The sequence below is a fragment of the Ambystoma mexicanum genome, chromosome 9 (genome assembly GCF_040938575.1).
Source record: "Ambystoma mexicanum isolate Mex_15411 chromosome 9, UKY_AmexF1_1, whole genome shotgun sequence".
Lineage (NCBI taxonomy): Eukaryota > Metazoa > Chordata > Amphibia > Caudata > Ambystomatidae > Ambystoma > Ambystoma mexicanum.
Genome location: NC_090931.1, coordinates 536,132,945 through 536,150,063, shown reverse-complemented (window position 1 = coordinate 536,150,063; position 17,119 = coordinate 536,132,945). Strand labels below are relative to the sequence as shown.

General features: G+C 47.6%; 1 protein-coding gene across 5 annotated transcripts in view; it reads left to right on the top strand.

The window, feature by feature from the left end:
- Positions 1-17,119, top strand: part of BRIP1 (BRCA1 interacting DNA helicase 1) — a 2,318,009-nt gene that overhangs the window by 773,093 nt on the left and 1,527,797 nt on the right. For all 5 annotated transcript variants that reach the window (XM_069615088.1, XM_069615086.1, XM_069615084.1 and 2 more), the window contains one exon: positions 12,667-12,888. In XM_069615088.1, coding sequence (XP_069471189.1) covers positions 12,667-12,888 — 222 coding nt within the window. The remainder of the gene's footprint in view (positions 1-12,666; positions 12,889-17,119) is intronic.

The window sequence follows — 17,119 nt, the reverse complement described above, 5'->3', positions numbered from 1 at the left end:
CTATCCAGCTTTCTCTACTAAGACATTGATGGGCAGAAAGCCTGGATTTAATTACAGGCCACTGGAAGATGCCTCTAAGTAGCTTCCGTTCCATTGTTTATAAGATGTGTGCATCCCTACAGAAGTGGACCTTGCATAATCGGATCATGGTTAGGCATGTCTCCCTGCTTGGTGGCTCTGCATCCCACCCTTGGGAGTCGCCTGCACCAGCACTTAGCCTGAGGTCTCCTAATAGGATGCCCTTAGCATTTCCCTCCCGGGCCCTCCTCCAGCACTTGTCCACTCCTCTGCTCCCCCCTTCCTCCCTATCTCCTGCACTTCTCTTCACTGCACTTGCACGTCCGAATGCCGCGACTGTATTTTACTGTTTTGCCATAATTTTTCCCTGGTTCCTTTCCATTTAGCCTTGTGGCGCTTTGAAACACAATTCTGATGCATAAGCGCCTAACACATGCCCAATAAAATAAAGCAGTCCAGTCAGAACTTGTAGAACGTGTCCCCTTCTTCATGGGAACGCAAGCAACCCAGAAAGATTTGGCCATGTTGGCCCTCATCATTGATGCACAGATTCAATCCCTTTACACAGTATGCTGAAAGAGCCTACTGCCAAGGATCTGTGAAGCCTTATGATGGTGTGGAGTGACGTTTTGGGCCAGCGCATTGAGACAAGACCACAAAGACAGGTAACTTGTGGTAACGCAGAGATGGATAAAGGAAGCTAAGTGGGTGCAGAAAGTGGCATCCTGGGAGTGTGTCTGGGGTGTTCTCTTATCCCCCTGTAAAATAATAAGAAAGGAAATGACCAAACATGTTGTGTGACATGTCTGCATTATTGCAGGCACCACAATAGAACGAGGCAAAGCTGACATTTTGATGCCGGCGTGAATTACGAGCAGCATGATTCCAGTAGCAGGATGACATGGATCCAAAGATTTTGGATATAGCATGTTATACCAGGGTGCTGTTGTGCTTAGTCTTAATTTAATATTTTAATAATCCACAGAACTAAATTAGTTGGTTGTGTGTCATTAGTTATGCCTTTATTCTTATGCCAAAGAATAATCCAAAACGTTTGGATTCTGCCTAAGAATAAATGCACAACTAATGACACACAACCAACTAATTTAGTTTTGTGGATTATTAAGAAATTAAATTATGACTAAGCACAACAGTACCCTAATATTACATGCTATATCCAAAATATTTTAGAATGCCTGTGAATAGTAAGTCTGGGCAGGGTACATGCAGCTACAAAGTCACTGAAATTACAACCTTTTTGTTCATAAAGAAATAGGATTACAAGGGAGGGCGCATAGCTATGTATTCGCCCTTTTATTTTCTATTTTTAGATCCAAAGGTTATCGATGTAAATTTATAATCTAAATACATGGCACTGTTTTTGGCTTCTTCATTAAACGTTTTTAGCCTGTCTATACCACCTTCAATGGCAGAAGGGATCTTCACAATAGCACTTTGCATGACCAAAAAGGGACCTCTATATGTCTTGGTTCTGCTGCCAATTTGAGAAGTCCAGCCCAAACATCTGGTCAGATACCTTCTAACGGGGACTTCAAGCTATCCCAATCATGTTTTTGTTTTGCTGGGCCTCCTCATCCAGCATGCTCACCTTTTCACAAAATGAGATTGGCAATCGTTTTTTTCTGCACTGCACCTAGACTGGTATAACCTAGATACTAGTTCTTTAACAATGTAGCCTTATAGATCAACGGAGGAGTCATTAAGACAATGAGTTGAGTAATTGTTACTCTCTCGAGCAATATTGTATAGGAGTAAAGTAAAAAGGCAAAATGTGCCAGCACATTAAATCTACTGCCAATGCTCAAAACGCACATCCCAAGCAACCACAATATCCACACCCTGGTAGATCAATAAAACTCTCTACTAACCACTGCAGTCGACTGCCTAGCGCTTTGCAAAGCCAAGAATTCTAACCACAATACGTGTTTCACCCCCCCGAGCTCCATAACCTGAGAGCAAAGAAACGAGCGGCAGAAGCCAACTGGCTGAAGGACCCCAACACAGCTAACAAGGCTCTCTTCTCTGCCCAATCCACTGAATACAGAAACGCTGCCCTGGAGACCAAAGCAGCCTCATAGAACAGTAGAATCTCAGAAGCCTCCTCATGCTTGTCGGAGTTATTGTCCTTCGAGAACTTGAATCTCCCATGGCCCCTCCACCCACTTCCTGTCCATCACTGAAGACAACACTTGGCGCAGCAGCATCCAAAATTCACTCATAGGGCAGATCAACCCATTGAGATGCAAAATCAAAGCTAAATCGGATAGCATCGCAAGCACTGCTACACAATACTACCCAACGAAATTGCCCAGCCACACCCAGCTCTTTCACTTCAAACCCATATTAAAACATGACCTGTCCACCATAGTCAAAGGCCTCCAACTGTGTCAGTGCAAAGGGGACGTCTGCCCCCGCCACACTAATCAAACAATGCCTAGAGACTCTTCCCCTTCTCATTAACGCCAAAGTCAACACCTCCTTCTCAGCGAACACTGTCCCTCTCTCCCTCAAAGAATCATGGATCACCCCCTTGCTGGAAAAACCTTCACTTGACCCAACTATCCATACAAACTACTGACCTATCACCACGGTGCTGTTCCTACTGAAAATCCTCGACAGATTGGCCTACACCCAAATCCAAAGCCACCACTGCATCCTCAGCCCTCGCCAATCTGGCTTCCGCCCTAAGCATGCGACAGAAACTGCCCTTCTAGATCTAAAAAATCAACTAGACAAAGGTAATGATGCCAGGAAACTCTCTCCTCCTACTACTTGACCCCTCCGCAGCATATTACCTTGTAGACCACAGAACCTTATACCACCAGCTGAACGTGGCTAGATTCTCCCTGAAAGTGGCCAGCTGGATTGCCTCCTTCCTATAGAGTCTTTGATGGTGAGGCAGCAGCACCCCAACACCCAACACGTGTGGGGTCCCACAAGGCTCCTGTCTCCCCCACTCTACAACACATGCACAAAATCCGTCTTGGACCACCTTGACACACCAGGCATCTCCTTCACGAACTACGCTGACGACACACATTCTTATCCCTTTATCAGGTGTCTACACGCAAGACTTCTCCTTGTTAAACTCTGTCTATGAAATAATCCAAACTTGGATGGCCGAGCACAGCTTGTGCCTGAACGACAAGAAGACACAACTCTTAGTTGGCTCGCTGGCCCGTCTCGCCAGTCTTGGTCCAACCTACCAGAACTTTGACATAAATGGCCATAACATCCTGTTGTCCACTTCCGTAAAAACACTGGGAGTCAACCTAGATGCATCTCTGAATAGGACCCGACAAATCAACAATATCTCCTCTGCAACAGCATACACCAGTAAACTCATAAGAGCAAGCAGACCTTTTCTCACTACCTCTAACTGTGGCCTGAGCCTTGATAGGGACCAAACTGGACTACTGTAATGCCGTACTCTGCTGAACCTCGGAAAAGAAACTGAGTAGGCTGCAAATAATCCAAAACAATGCCCTTCGAGAGCACTAGACCTTAATAATACGGAAGCTAGAAGAGCCACCCACTGATTTCCTGTCCGGGACCGAATGAAATTCAGGTGCTTCACAATTGCCCATCGATGCCTAACTAACGATGCCCCTCCTTACCTAGCCCAAAGGATCACCAAATATACACCAGGAAGCCACTCAAATGCTCCCACAGTCAACTCCTATGTACCCCAAGATTCGGACAAAAACAGTCTGGGGGCTCCAGCTTCTCGGTGGTGGTGGCCAACCACTTGAACAACCTGCCACTTTACTTACGTTCTGAAACTTCCTACCAACCTGTCAGAAAACAACTGAAAACTTGTTTAACTAACTTATGACTTCTACCCACTGACTGTTGACTATACTCCACTATCCTGTATGTAACCATCGACTGTTTTTGCATCTCCATGTATGTAACTAGCGCCTAGATGCCTGAGGGCTTTGTGCGCTTCTATGCATGTTATAAAAAATAAATATCTATTTTTATTTTGTGGTATATAAGAGCACAGTTGTTTTAGAAGATGAGCACTTAATTGTAGGCTTGCTTGAAGTGGAACAAGTTTTAAGAAGAGCTTGCAGTATGGGTAATTCAAAAGTAAACTGTTTCTCTGTTCGAAAATGAAAGCATTTTCCATGTTTTAGCTTTCACTGTGATGTGCTAAATTGGATGTCAACTGTCACATTGAGGGTGCAGAGAAGTGACTTGTTGAAAGAGGTTTTGCTGGAGAATTGCACTGCTGTTACTTCAATGCAAAAAGCATGCATTCTTCTGTTTCTTTGTCTGCTTCTAAAGTCAGAATGCCACCAAACTAATAGGGATTGACTGGATTCTGGTTGGCTGAGAGGCGGTCAATAATGACTTCCATGTGCTAATAAGGGACGAGCCTCGTGGACACCTAAAAATGAAAAAAACACTGAAACACTAGTTTAGTAACAAAGTATCTGTGAAACCGTATGGTTTCCCTCACTGCTGTGCCAATGTCTTACATGTATAATATACATGTTGAGCGAAGATAATATGCAATGGAGTTTTAATATATAGAAACTGATGATATAATGCATAATTCATGCTTGAACACATTGCAATATTTCCTGGAACTAGTTAGTTACTCCTAAATCGTGAAAAGTATTTCTAATTAAGCTTTAGAATTAAAGGCTCTCTGAAATACAATAAGAAACTACCTCTTTTGGGAGCTGCATGATTTCCTTTGAAATTACCTCATCATTTCACCAGCATGCATTGGGTGGTTGAAACACAGTACCTCTTTGTCTGTACAACTTTCACATATTCCTTGATCAGTGTACATCAACTTTCCTCAACTAGGAATTGCAACTCACCCCTACTCCAATGATTGTAAGTAGTATGTATCTATTGACTGAGCCATCTGTGGGGCAAGAGAGAAAATTATGCAGTTTCCTTGCTCACATTGCCAAGGATATTGTCCAATAATTATACTTGGATGGAATGAGCGGCGAGTATCGTGTATAGCTTGTCTTTCATTTATGGAATGGGAATATCAGTCAAACCGAGTAATATTCATGCACACAATGCAGGGTGTACAAATATGTGCGCTCTACAGATAAGCGGGGGTACCCAGCACTTTTATTCCCTAAAATCAGCCATATACTCGCAACAAAATAAATAGCAAGTCGGAATACTGTCCACAAAAAAATAGGAGACCGACACAAAGCAGCCTGCTCTGTGCTTCCACCCACACAACTGCAGACATGTTTAGATGAATGATACCAGCAAAGCAGTGCCACGAGAGGAAGGTACCGTCTACTCCTAAAGAGAAACTTTAAAGGTAAAAATGCATACTTTATTTTGCTTCAGGGACTAGGTGCAAGGAAGGATGGGTCACAAAAATGAATCCGATTTAGAGTTCAAATATATGCATACTTGCCTAACAAATGCCCAACTTCGTAATGGGAATTACTTTTGTCTTCTTAAAAAAATAATTTTACATTTAAAAAAACCTACCTCCAAAATATATGCAGGCGTGCAATGCGTCGTGTGTTGTAGCATGCTGGTCTGTCTGTGAAATGTTGTGTAGTCATTATCATGAAGTTAACGCTACACAGAACATTTACATTTTAAATACTCAACTTTAAGCAGTTAACCATACTTTTCTCTATGGTTTAGATGTTCTGCATGTTAGAGAGAATGGCGTTTGTGAACATTTATTTCACTAGAAACAATACTGGTTCAGAAAAGCGCGATGTTTTCTTTTGTAAATTCACACTATTTGTTTATAAAAGTTTTCTTTTGTAAAACTATATATAAAAATTCTTTTAAATAAAAAAAAAAAAAGCGCGACCACTACTATCGACGATGGGTGCACTAACGACTGAGACATTTCTACCAAAAGGAATTTAGTGTAAAACATCCACACTAGGCATTTTCTAAGGGATACATTAATTTATATAGAGGGAGGTAACTTAAAGGAGCCACTTGCATTTCCTTATTTACATTCTCACATTGCATTCATAAACGAGTTTTCAGAATTGCGATTAGCAAACTATTTGCATACGATTCCATCTGTAGTTGATTCATATGGCAGGATGAGTGGAAACTGAGGATATGATAAAGGAAGAGTCAAAGTGACATGTTTAAGATCAACTAAATGTATTATTAGCTAGAAGACACTTGTGATATCACTGTATCCGATATTTGAAATATTATTACATTTTGGATACTGCAGTGCAGTTGGCAAATTAAGTGATCTATAGGAGAACTAGCAATGCTGGTGCATGGGTTGAATCTTAAATTCTGTCAGTGTAGTTGATGATCAAACCATATACAGCCAGTCGGAGAAAGGGGATAGAATGGAGCTTGCGATCAAGCAAAAGCAATTGACATTTCTCTGTGTTTTTCAATTTTAATTGAGATGCTAATATTACTGTAGAGGCTAGAAAGTATTTCTACTCTGAAAAAATGGTAATAACATTCCTCTGCATCTTCACCGATATTTTTTAATGGACAAAACCAGAATAAGAATTCAATAGGGGTGCATATGGCTACAGCGGAGACATTGAACGAGATTCACAAGACTAAAGCTGGCGAAAAACAAAGATATTTGGAATCCACTTGCGGAGTGGATGGGTCTAGTTGTCTTGATCTCCTGTCAAATTACTTTTACATGAAAACCTATAGGTTTTCTTTAAGAAGTCTTAAAGACCTGTTTCAGTAGGGTGCATCTGTGTATGTGCTTTTATGATGACACCCAAAGGAGTGTCCTTGATTTCTACATGTGCCTAAAATATTCATGGAATTCCTTTTTGTCCCCTCAGGTGGAATACTTTTTTGATTTTTTCCAAGAATGCAATAATGGAATACATTAATCTCCTTATTTCAAAACCATAACAGATTATTCGAAGGGATTGTGTCCTCCGACGTATTTCTTATCTTAGATATCTCCTTCCAGCTTTGCTGGCCTCGGAAAATTTTTCTCTAGAGGGCGCTGCGCGTCGACGTCCGCCGAGTCGATGTCCCTCGACAGCCGCCGTATCGACGTCATCCTGCCTATAAAGGCCGTGCGCAGCGTCCACTGCTCAGTTCCGTTTTTCCGCGCTTACTCAGTGCCTCGGAATATCGTTGCTCAGTTTCGTAGAGAATTTATCCTATTTACCTCGAGATATTCGATCCATACTCGATGGCTTCCTCGTCGGAACCGACGACCCCTCGGTCCGGCTTCAAAAAATGCAGAGACTGTGGGAAAAAGATGTCGCTGACTGACCCTCACAGAGTTTGTCTGTGGTGAAGTCGAGACATTCGTCTCCTCGTCACCAATCGCGCTCCAGGTCTCGGAGTGGGTCCCATCACTCCTCGAGATCGAAGCACTCGAAGAGGAGACGTCGAAGATCCCCTTCTCCGTCCTCCTCTTCCTCTGTTTCTCCTAAGAGAATCCCTTGCCCCACGAAACATAGTTCCCGGGCTGAATGGGAGGAATTCCGCAAAAATATGATGAGCGTCTTCGAGAAAGCGGCCTCGACCCCCTCAAAGACTGCCGAGAGCGATGCTCTGGTCGAAAGACCCGAAGGTCAAAAACGCCACGAGTCGCAGTACCCGGCGAAGGAAGCTTCTCGAGCGCGTCACGAACCCTTGAGTAAAGCTATGACCTCGAAACCTTCTTCGAAGGTTCCGTCAACGCCGAGGTCGGTGTCTTCGACGCCGTTGTCGAAGGGACCTTCGACACACGGGTCTGTCGACTCGACGCCATCTTCGACACCGGCGTCAACGCCAAGGAAAGTCACGGTTGCGGCGCACCCAGTGGCTATCCCCAGGTCCTCGATGACGATGGCGTCGAGATTGTCGACTTCCTCGAGCAGAATCCCAATCCTATCGAGGACCTCGAGGCCTCTGCCTTTGTTTTCGACGCCACGCCCGAAGCCTTCGACGTCGGCGTCGACGACATCGATGTTCTCGAGGCCGATTACAACAAGTTTGGCACCCTCTGCCTTGGAGATGGGTTTCACACCTTTTGTGAGTTCAGAACAATTGAGAACTATGTCCTCAATTATGGAAGAGGTAGAACTATCTGACCAAGAAGAGACATTTGAGTTGCAGGGACCTGCAACCCCAGTTCAAGAGGAGTTATCCTCAGAAGAATGCAAGTTAAAGGATCTCCATGATTCCTTACATGAGGCAAGTGGGTTAGACACTTCCCCTGAGGTAGAGTTCGCTAGGCCAGACCCGGGGGAGCATGCTGAAACCCCCTATAGAGCCTTAATGGCCAGGATCACAGAATTTATGGGGTGGTCAACACCTTCACAGGCTTTCCAACAGGATGACCTCACGGATATTCTTGATAAAGGTCCACAGGAGGATCCTGTAGTGCCTTTTCATAAAGCTCTTCAGAGGAAAATCATGACGAACTGGGAAACCCCAGATGTCGTCCCGGCAGTAAATAAAAAAACTGTCTACTAAATACAGGGTATCTTCGGCAGACCCGGAGTTTTTGTCAAAACACCCATCCCCAGAAAGTCTGGTGGTACAGGCAGCATCTTCTACTGACGTCAAGACTGCTTACCCTACCGTCCCACAGGACAGCGACGATAAGAAATATGATGCTATGGCAAAGAAAGTTTTTTCGGCATGTAGCATGGCGTTAAAATCTGTTAATGCTACTTGCACCCTTGCTAGATTCAGCCATACACTTTGGGAGTGTGCTTCTACAGCGGCTGACTGCATCCCGGAGGGAGAAGAAAGGGAGGCGTTCCTGAATATCATACAGGACGGTAAAGACGCTATGTGCGAATCCCTCCAGACGGGCATTGATTCGGCTGACAGTATCAGCAGAGCAATGGCGGCAAGTACAACAACCAGGAGATTCGCTTGGTTGAGAGTCTGGTTTTGCCCCTGATGTGCAAGCCAGGCTCTTGAACATGCCATTTGATGGCTCTTCTTTGTTCGGGAAAAAGGCGGATGACAGTTTAGAGAAACTGCAAACTTCAAAAGCAGCAGCAAAATCCCTAGGCGCTGTAATCCATCAGACACCTTTTCGTCCCACAGGAACCTCTGCGAGGGGCAAGTCCTTTCGCTTCTACTCCACATTCGGAAGAGGTAGAGGACGACCGGCTCAAAGGGGACAAAGAAGAACTACCCGAGGTGGACGGGGTAGATATTCAAAAGCCGCAGCAACAGCAGGTGCCTCTTTACCATCGGCATCTGCATCAGCCGCCCCTAAATCACTCTGAGGACTTCCCTCACAAGACACCTGTAGGAGGCAGATTAACTCAACATCTGGCGGAATGGCAGGCTATCACGTCAGATGCTTGGGCATTAGAAACAGTTGCCCAAGGTTACTGCTTGCCTCTCCTACGCATACCTCAGAGTCATCCACCGGGGATCAGCTCTCAAAAAGCTCCAGATCCGCTCCTCTTGCAGGAAATTTTAGACCTGCTAGAGAAAGGTGCCATAGAACCGGTACCTGTAGCGGAGAGGAACAAGGGCTGGTACTCCCCTTACTTTCTCATTCCAAAGAAAGACGGAGGACTGAGACCCATCTTGGACTTGCGAGAATTGAACAAATTCCTCAGGAAAAACAAATTCAAGATGGTAACTCTTTCTCAGATCCTTCAGGCCCTTCAGTTCCAGGACTGGTTGGTATCTCTGGACCTTCAGGACGCTTATTTCCATGTGCCTATCCATCTCAAACACAGGAAATACCTGAGGTTCGCAATTGGCAACTCTCATTATCAATTTCGAGTGCTGCCATTTGGGCTGACCTCCGCCCCGAGGGTCTTCACCAAGTTAATGTCGGTAGTGGCTGCAAGTCTAAGGAGGGAAGGGATTCACGTCTACCCCTACCTGGACGATTGGTTGATCAGGGCTGTATCTTCGGAACAAGCTCAGAACCAGCTAAATCACGTTTGCCACTCCCTTCACAGACTGGGCTTCTCCCCCAATTTAAAGAAGTCACAAATGATACCATCGCAGAGACTCCAGTTCATCGGAGCGATCCTGGACACTTCCCTGGGAAAAGCCTCGCCACCAGAGGTGAGGGCTCAGGATATTCTACAGATGGTTACCAAGTTCCAAAATGCCCAACGTCTCCCAGCCTTCGACTTTTTGAGGTTGCTAGGCCGCATGGCATCCTGCATTTTCCTAGTGCCAGAGGCTCGCCTGACAATGAGATCCCTCCAGTGGGCACTGAGGACTCAGTGGTCACAATTCTCAGGAAGAATGACAGATCTTCTTCAGGTTCCCGACAGGGTGGCTCAAGACCTTCAGTGGTGGGCCTGTCAGGAGAACATTCTGAAAGGAGAACCGTTTTGGCAACCATGGCCGGAGATAACAGTAGTCACGGATGCCTCACTCACGGGGTGGGGAGCCCACGCCAACGACTTGACCATCAGCGGTCGTTGGTCTCCATCGGTGTCCAGACTACATATCAACCTGTTAGAGCTGAGGGCCATCAGACTTGCGCTGAAGGCGTTCCTGCCAGCTGTACAAGGGAAGAATGTCCTGATAATGACGGACAACACAGTGGCCATGCATTACCTCAACAAAAGAGGAGGCGTAGGATCACTACCTCTGTGCAGAGAGGCGATGCAGCTCTGGTTTTGGGCAATCCAAGAAGGAATCTCTCTATCGGCAGTTCACCTAGCCGGAGAGAAGAACTTGACAGCGGACGCTCTGAGCAGGCAGAGCACAGTCTCCCACGAGTGAAGTCAGGAAGTCCTTCAAGAGATCTTCGCCCTATGGGGAACCCTCAGATGGATCTGTTCGCCACCAGTGTCAACAGGAAGTGCGATCTGTTCTGTTCAAGGGAATTTCCCCTGAGAGGAGCTCCGGGAGACGCGTTCATAGTTGACTGGGAGTTTCCGCTTCTGTACGCGTTCCCACCGGTCCCTGTCATTCCTCAAATGATCAGGAGGTTGAGAAGATTCCGGAAAACCATGATCCTAATTGCCTCGGATTGGGCCAGGAGAACGTGGTACCCGGACCTTCTAGACTTGTCCATCTGCCCTCCAATTCGACTTCCACTCAGAGAGAATCTACTCTCACAGAAGGTAGGGTCAGGTTCTCCATCCAGACATCAAAACCCTCAACCTTCACGCTTGGCTTCTGAAAGGCTGAGGTACAAGGATTGGGACCTCCCTGATGATGTTATGGAGGTGTTGCTTTCGGCAAGGAGGCCAGCAACAAAGTCTTTATACCGCTGCCGTTGGAACAGATTTTGCAGCTGGTGTAGAGAAAAGAATATCGACCCCTTTTTATGTGGTACACCAATGGTTTTGTCCTTCCTACTCTATTTGGCGAATTCAGGCCTTCAAGTTGGCACCATTAAGGGCTATCTCGCAGCGCTATCCATCTTTAAACGCACTGCGGAAGAACCATCCTATTTCAAGTTACCCTTGGTAATACAGTTTCTAAAGGGGTTAACTAATGTTTATCCCCCAAGACCATTCCAGGTTCCCCTATGGGATTTAAACTTAGTCCTAACTTTCCTGATGGGCACACCTTTCGAACCACTCCATTCTTGTTTAAGATTTCTTACCCTTAAAACTGTTTTATTAATAGCACTTACATCTGCTAGAAGGGTGAGCGAGTTACAAGCTCTTTCTTGTAAACCCCCTCATACAATCTTTCACAAAGACAAAGTTGTCCTGCAAGTGAAGCCTAATTTCCTCCCAAAGGTGTTTTCTGAATTCCATATCACTCAGAAGATTACCCTGCCATCTTTCTATCCTCCTCCTCCTCATCCGGGGAAAGAGGAAGAGAGGTTACACAGGCTGGACCCAAGAAGGGCTTTAAGTTTTTACATCAGTAGACTTACTAGGATAAGACAAGCAGACCAGCTGTTTGTAGGCTACGCAGGTCACAAGCTGGGGTTACCGATAACTAAGCAGACCATTTCCAGATGGATCATTCTAGCCATCTTGGAATGTTATAAACTGGCAGGAAAAGAGCCCCCTCAAAATCTTAGGGCTCATTCGACCAGAGGTATTGCAGCTTCATCGGCCCTCAAGAGGAGTGCCGGTTAAAGACATATGTGCGGCTGCCACATGGTTGTCCGTCCATACCTTTACACGGTTTTACAACTTGGATTCCTCCTCCAGTCAAGAGACTAGGTTTGGAAGGGCAGTATTGCACTCTATTCATCAATAAAAGGAAGCATAAAGTCAGTACTCCCACCTCCAATAACAGAATACTGCTATGGGAGCCCATCTAAGATAAGGAATACGTCGGAGGACACAATCCCTTCGAAGAACAAGTTACTTCTTACCTTGTAACGTTCTTTCGATGGGATGTTCCTCCGACGTATTCCTCATCGACCCTCCCATCCATCCCCGCAGTACTACTTCCCTTGTTGTTGCAGCTTACGCTCCTTCAGGGTGATTAGTCTAGTCCAGAAAGAAAAATTGTGGGCTACAAAACGGAACTGAGCAACGGACGCTGCGCGTGGACTTTATAGGCAGGATGACGCCGACGTAGATACGGCGGCTGTCGAGGGACATCGACTCGGCGGACGTCGACGCGCAGCGCCCTCTAGAGAAAAAATTTCCGAGGCCAGCAAAGCTGGAAGGAGATATCTAAGATAAGGAATACGTCGGAGGAACATCCCATCGAAAGAACGTTACAAGGTAAGAAGTGACTTGTTCTTCATTGTTGTACTTTTCTTAGGGTCGATCCTGTCGTTACTATCATGGAATCCAAAAGATGAATGAGCAGAACACCTTACAGTTCACACATGGAATGCACCAGGCATGGGACATAGAGGAGCTGGTGGGTCTTGGAAAGAAGTTGCGTGCTTGCCCGTATTTTGCAGCCCGCGAGCTGATGATGGAGGCCGATATTGTGTTCTGTCCCTACAACTACCTGATGGATCCACAAATTCGAGAGAGTGTAAGTATAGGTTTGTGTTTGAAAATGTTAACCATGCAAGTGAAAAATGCCTTCAATTACTTTCAATTTGGAAGTTAAGGTGCTTCTTGTTAAAGCAGATAATGAACGACAAGAAATTACCCTTTGTGGATGCCTTTTGTGGGCTGTCGGGAGCCCTCAATGTTAATTTGGCATTCTCTGTCTTGTCTTGACCTCGGCTGTGCCTTGCTCTCCATGTCCTTTGCTTTTGTTTTGCAACATCGTTCTGCCCTTCCTCTGTCAAACTACCCTCTGCTCCAATTAGAATTCAGCATCCTCTTTCAAGATAAGTAGTTTCAGATCTTAACCTCATCCTAGCATTTAAAAGATCTTAACCTCATCCTAGCATTTAAAAGCTCTATGTCCATAAGGTTTCCCTCGATTAGTTTGTTGCCATGTTGTACCAAACTGTTACCCTCTAGGTCAGAGGGTCTGCAACTTGCTTCTCCCCCAATGTTTTGAAGGTGGACTCTTATGATCTATCTCTCTAGATTGTGCTCGATAGGTCTGAGGGTAGCTGTTGTCCAAAACACCTGGAGAGCAAAATGTTTCAGACCCATGCTCTGACCTACTCGTCGCCTTCGCTCAGCCACTTCTGGCTGTTCAAAAGCACAACTGAAACTGGGTTGGCCGCCGGGCCTTCTCTATTGCTGCAGCAGTTCTGTGGAATAATCTTCCACTCATCATAAAGAAAACTCCTAACTAGCTGGAGTGTACAAGGCGGGTTAAAACGTTTCTATTCTAAATACCTTGGGGCTGTCTCCTTCTCTCCGCGCGCCATGATGCCTTCGGGCGACCATGCGCTTTACAAGAATCAGTAACATAACATAACATGCTCATGAATATTCCCCGTCGTCGGGCCGGGAATCCTCGGTAAAAGAAAAAAGTTTCACTTTCACTTACAAAGTGTCTTTCTCCTATAAACCAATCACTGAGCTCTGGGTCATAATGCCCCCAGCCAGTGACTGCCCTCTCCTTAAGCCCCTCCTCTGGCAGCCATCTTCCGATTTTTACCACACGTTCATGTGTTGGTAGTCCTTGTGTTTGCTGCATGAGCTTATCTACCATTTTTTGCACTTTTTCTGTAAAATGTTTAATTTTGTCTATTAGCGCCCATGAGTTCTTTCTTTCATTTGACTGGCAAGCGGGGATCCGTTTGTCGCTGTCTTTCGTCACCTCTCAAGGGCAAGAACCATCAAGTTTTCATCGAAGATTCCAGAAGGCCATCGGGCCTACAATGCATGCCGGACCATGTCGGAGGAGAAGGACGGAGGTTCTCTCTTCAAGCTCTTTTCCAGCTGCAGATTGAGGAATGTGTTTGTGGAGGACAGACACTCCCAGTGCCTCTACTGTCTCCACCCAGACTACAAGGAGGTGGATTGCGAAATTTGCCTGGGATTCACCAAATGCACCATGAAGGATCGGCACAGCAGATTGGCAGCATGGCTCAATGCCGAAGCGGCTACCCCTTGCGGGAAGCAGGGGCATGCCTCACCCAGGACTGGCCTTCTAAGTCCTTTGAGGGCGCTCCATCCGTGGGGGCCCAAGACAAGGCCAAGCACCACAAGTCCGCCTGGGTCACTGCGCAAGTGGGTCCCGCGACGGACAGGGCTCAATCATCATCACCATCTGCTTCCATCTCATCGCTTCAGCTCCTCTTCGAAGAGGAAGTTGGCTAATCCGGGAAGCTGAGGGAGAAGCCGGAGAAGGCCAAGGTGCCAGGTAAGGTGATTGACCTGCCCCTGGAGGCCAAGTGGTCCAGGAGAAGTCGTCCTTGACAATTGAGCTGGTGGTGGCCGCCCTCTCAAACGGAAAAAGGGGCTGACCCAGTCCAGGGGACCCCGGCTATGCCCAGAGTGGCCCTTCCTCCCGGCGGGAGGCTTTGGCCAAACTGATGCGGAAAACGCCAGAGAGGATGCTAGTCCTGAGCCTGGCTCTGACCCCTCAGGACGCAAAGGGGGGGGGGTAAGTGGAGGCATCTACGGTGCTCCAAGGCATGTATATTTCTTCATCAGACGACGAGGCCATGGCGTTCGTTCACACGGTCATGGAGGATATGGGGAACGACGATGGCGGAAACGCCAAGGATGACAATGAAATCATAAAGGGGGACGGCGGCGACGATGTAGGCACTGGGCCCAGCAAGCCTCCTTCCCCTCCACCTCCCAGAGACTTGTCACTGGACATACTATCAACTCTCCACGCGCTCGTGTCGGAGTTCCAGAGGAGGAATGCCGATGGCATCTCCAGCACCAGCTATGGTGGCACCGGGCCCCCCGGGGAAGAAGAGGAAAGGGCATCCCACGCCTCCTCATCCGGCACCTTACATGCCCTCACCCCTAGGGACACGGGGATGGACACGGCGACGACGGACATGGACGGCGATGTCTCGCCGCCACCGAGAAATTCTCCACTGGATGAAGTGGGATCGTTCTGCAAACGATCGCACTCGCGTCTCAGCTCTTCCAGCTGAAGCCAGAAAAGACAAAAAAGGAGGGTTTCCTTTACCTGCGCTGAGAGGCGAAGAGGAAGACCATCGTGGCAGTGCCTCTACTGGACGTTGTCTGGGATGAGGGCCTGGCACTCAGGAGGAATCCCGCTTCAGACCCAGTGAAAAGACAGGCTGGAGAAGAAGTACTGGGTGCCGGAATCTGCACCCAAGTGCCTGTGATCACAGCCCTCCCCGGACTTGGTGGTCTCGGCGGCTGCGAGGAAGAAGTCCTCGAATCCATCATCTTCTGCCTATGTTCCCCAGGAAAGCGAGGGAAAGAAGTTGGATGCCACGGGTAGAAAGTTGATCTACTCGACAGCGGTTAAGGCAGCAAATGCTCTTGCAATCCTGGCCAGGTACATTATAGAGCTGTGGTACAAGATGACCCCCCGCTGCTGGAATTTCTCCCCTACGACAAGCGGGTCGAGGTGCTGGAAATTCTCCCAGAGGGGGAGGTAGCATCGGACCATGCCATCACTGTGGCCCTGGACATCCCAGACACAGGGCTTCGACAGATGTGGAACAATGTCTGCCTCCGTCATCGTGGCTGGTTGAAGGCCACCAATTTTTGGGAGGAAGTTCAGAGGAAGGGCCTGGACATGCCTTTCGACAGAGACAATCTCTTTGGGAATGCCGTCGACGAGACGTTGCTGGCTATCAAGATCGACACAGAGACCGCCCAGGCCCTAGGCACGCTGCAGCAGCATCGGCCTTCATTTTCATGCCTCAGGATGCAAATCCAGAAGATCGCTGAAGGGTTTCGGCAGGGGATCATCCTCGTACTGCCAACCCTCCCGTTCCACTACCCAGGAGGCCTAAAGGGGTTGTTCCAAGGCGTTCGGAGGTGGCTGCCGTTGTCGCTCCCAAGGCAGCACGCGGGCCCCGAATCAGGATTGAACCGGCCAGGACGTTGGGCCCTCACCATGCACCATGTGGGAGGCCGGCTGGTGGGCTTCGTCAGCGAGTGGGAAAAGATCTCCACTGACCGATGGGTGCTGGACGCCCACGGACACACTCCAGGTGAAGTGTCTGCGGATACCACCGGTAGCCCGGCAGGAGCAGCACATCCCTCAGCTCCTTCAGGAAGTACGGGTCATGCTAAAAAAAGGGGCGACAGAGCTGGTTCCAAGACGACTCTGGGGCTCCGGAGTGTACTCTAGAAACTTTTTAGTAAAAAGGAAGACCGGGGGCTGGAGGCTGGAGTGGGAGCTTTGGCACGATCAGCTTCTTCCTCAGATGGGGCAAACCCCAGATCGACCTTTTTGCGATGGCGATGAACTCCAAATGCCAGAGATTCGGCAGCAGGTTTCACCAGCCTACGAGCATGGGGTATTCGTTCTCCTTCCCGTTGGAAGGCCTGTTCCTGTACGCGCCCCCGCCCGTTGCCACTCCTGCTGCGAGTCATCGGTCAACCCAAACAGTGCTGGTGCAGGATGATCCTCGTCGCCCCGGCGTGACCGAGGCAGATTTGGTTCCTTGACCTTCTCAGCCTGTCAACATCACCTCCAGTCAAGCTACCAGTGGTCGCATATCTTCTCACCAGGGAAGGGGGCACAATCCTGCACCACGACCCAGGATCGCTGAACCTGGTTCCTGCAGCCTTAGAGTTCAGAGGGTACAAGCTGCTGGCGGACTGCAGGGAGATCCCTTCCAGGGTCAGAGAGTCAACGACTCTTAAGTGCTACAGGCACAAGTGGAAGCGCTTTGCAGCTTGGTGCGGGG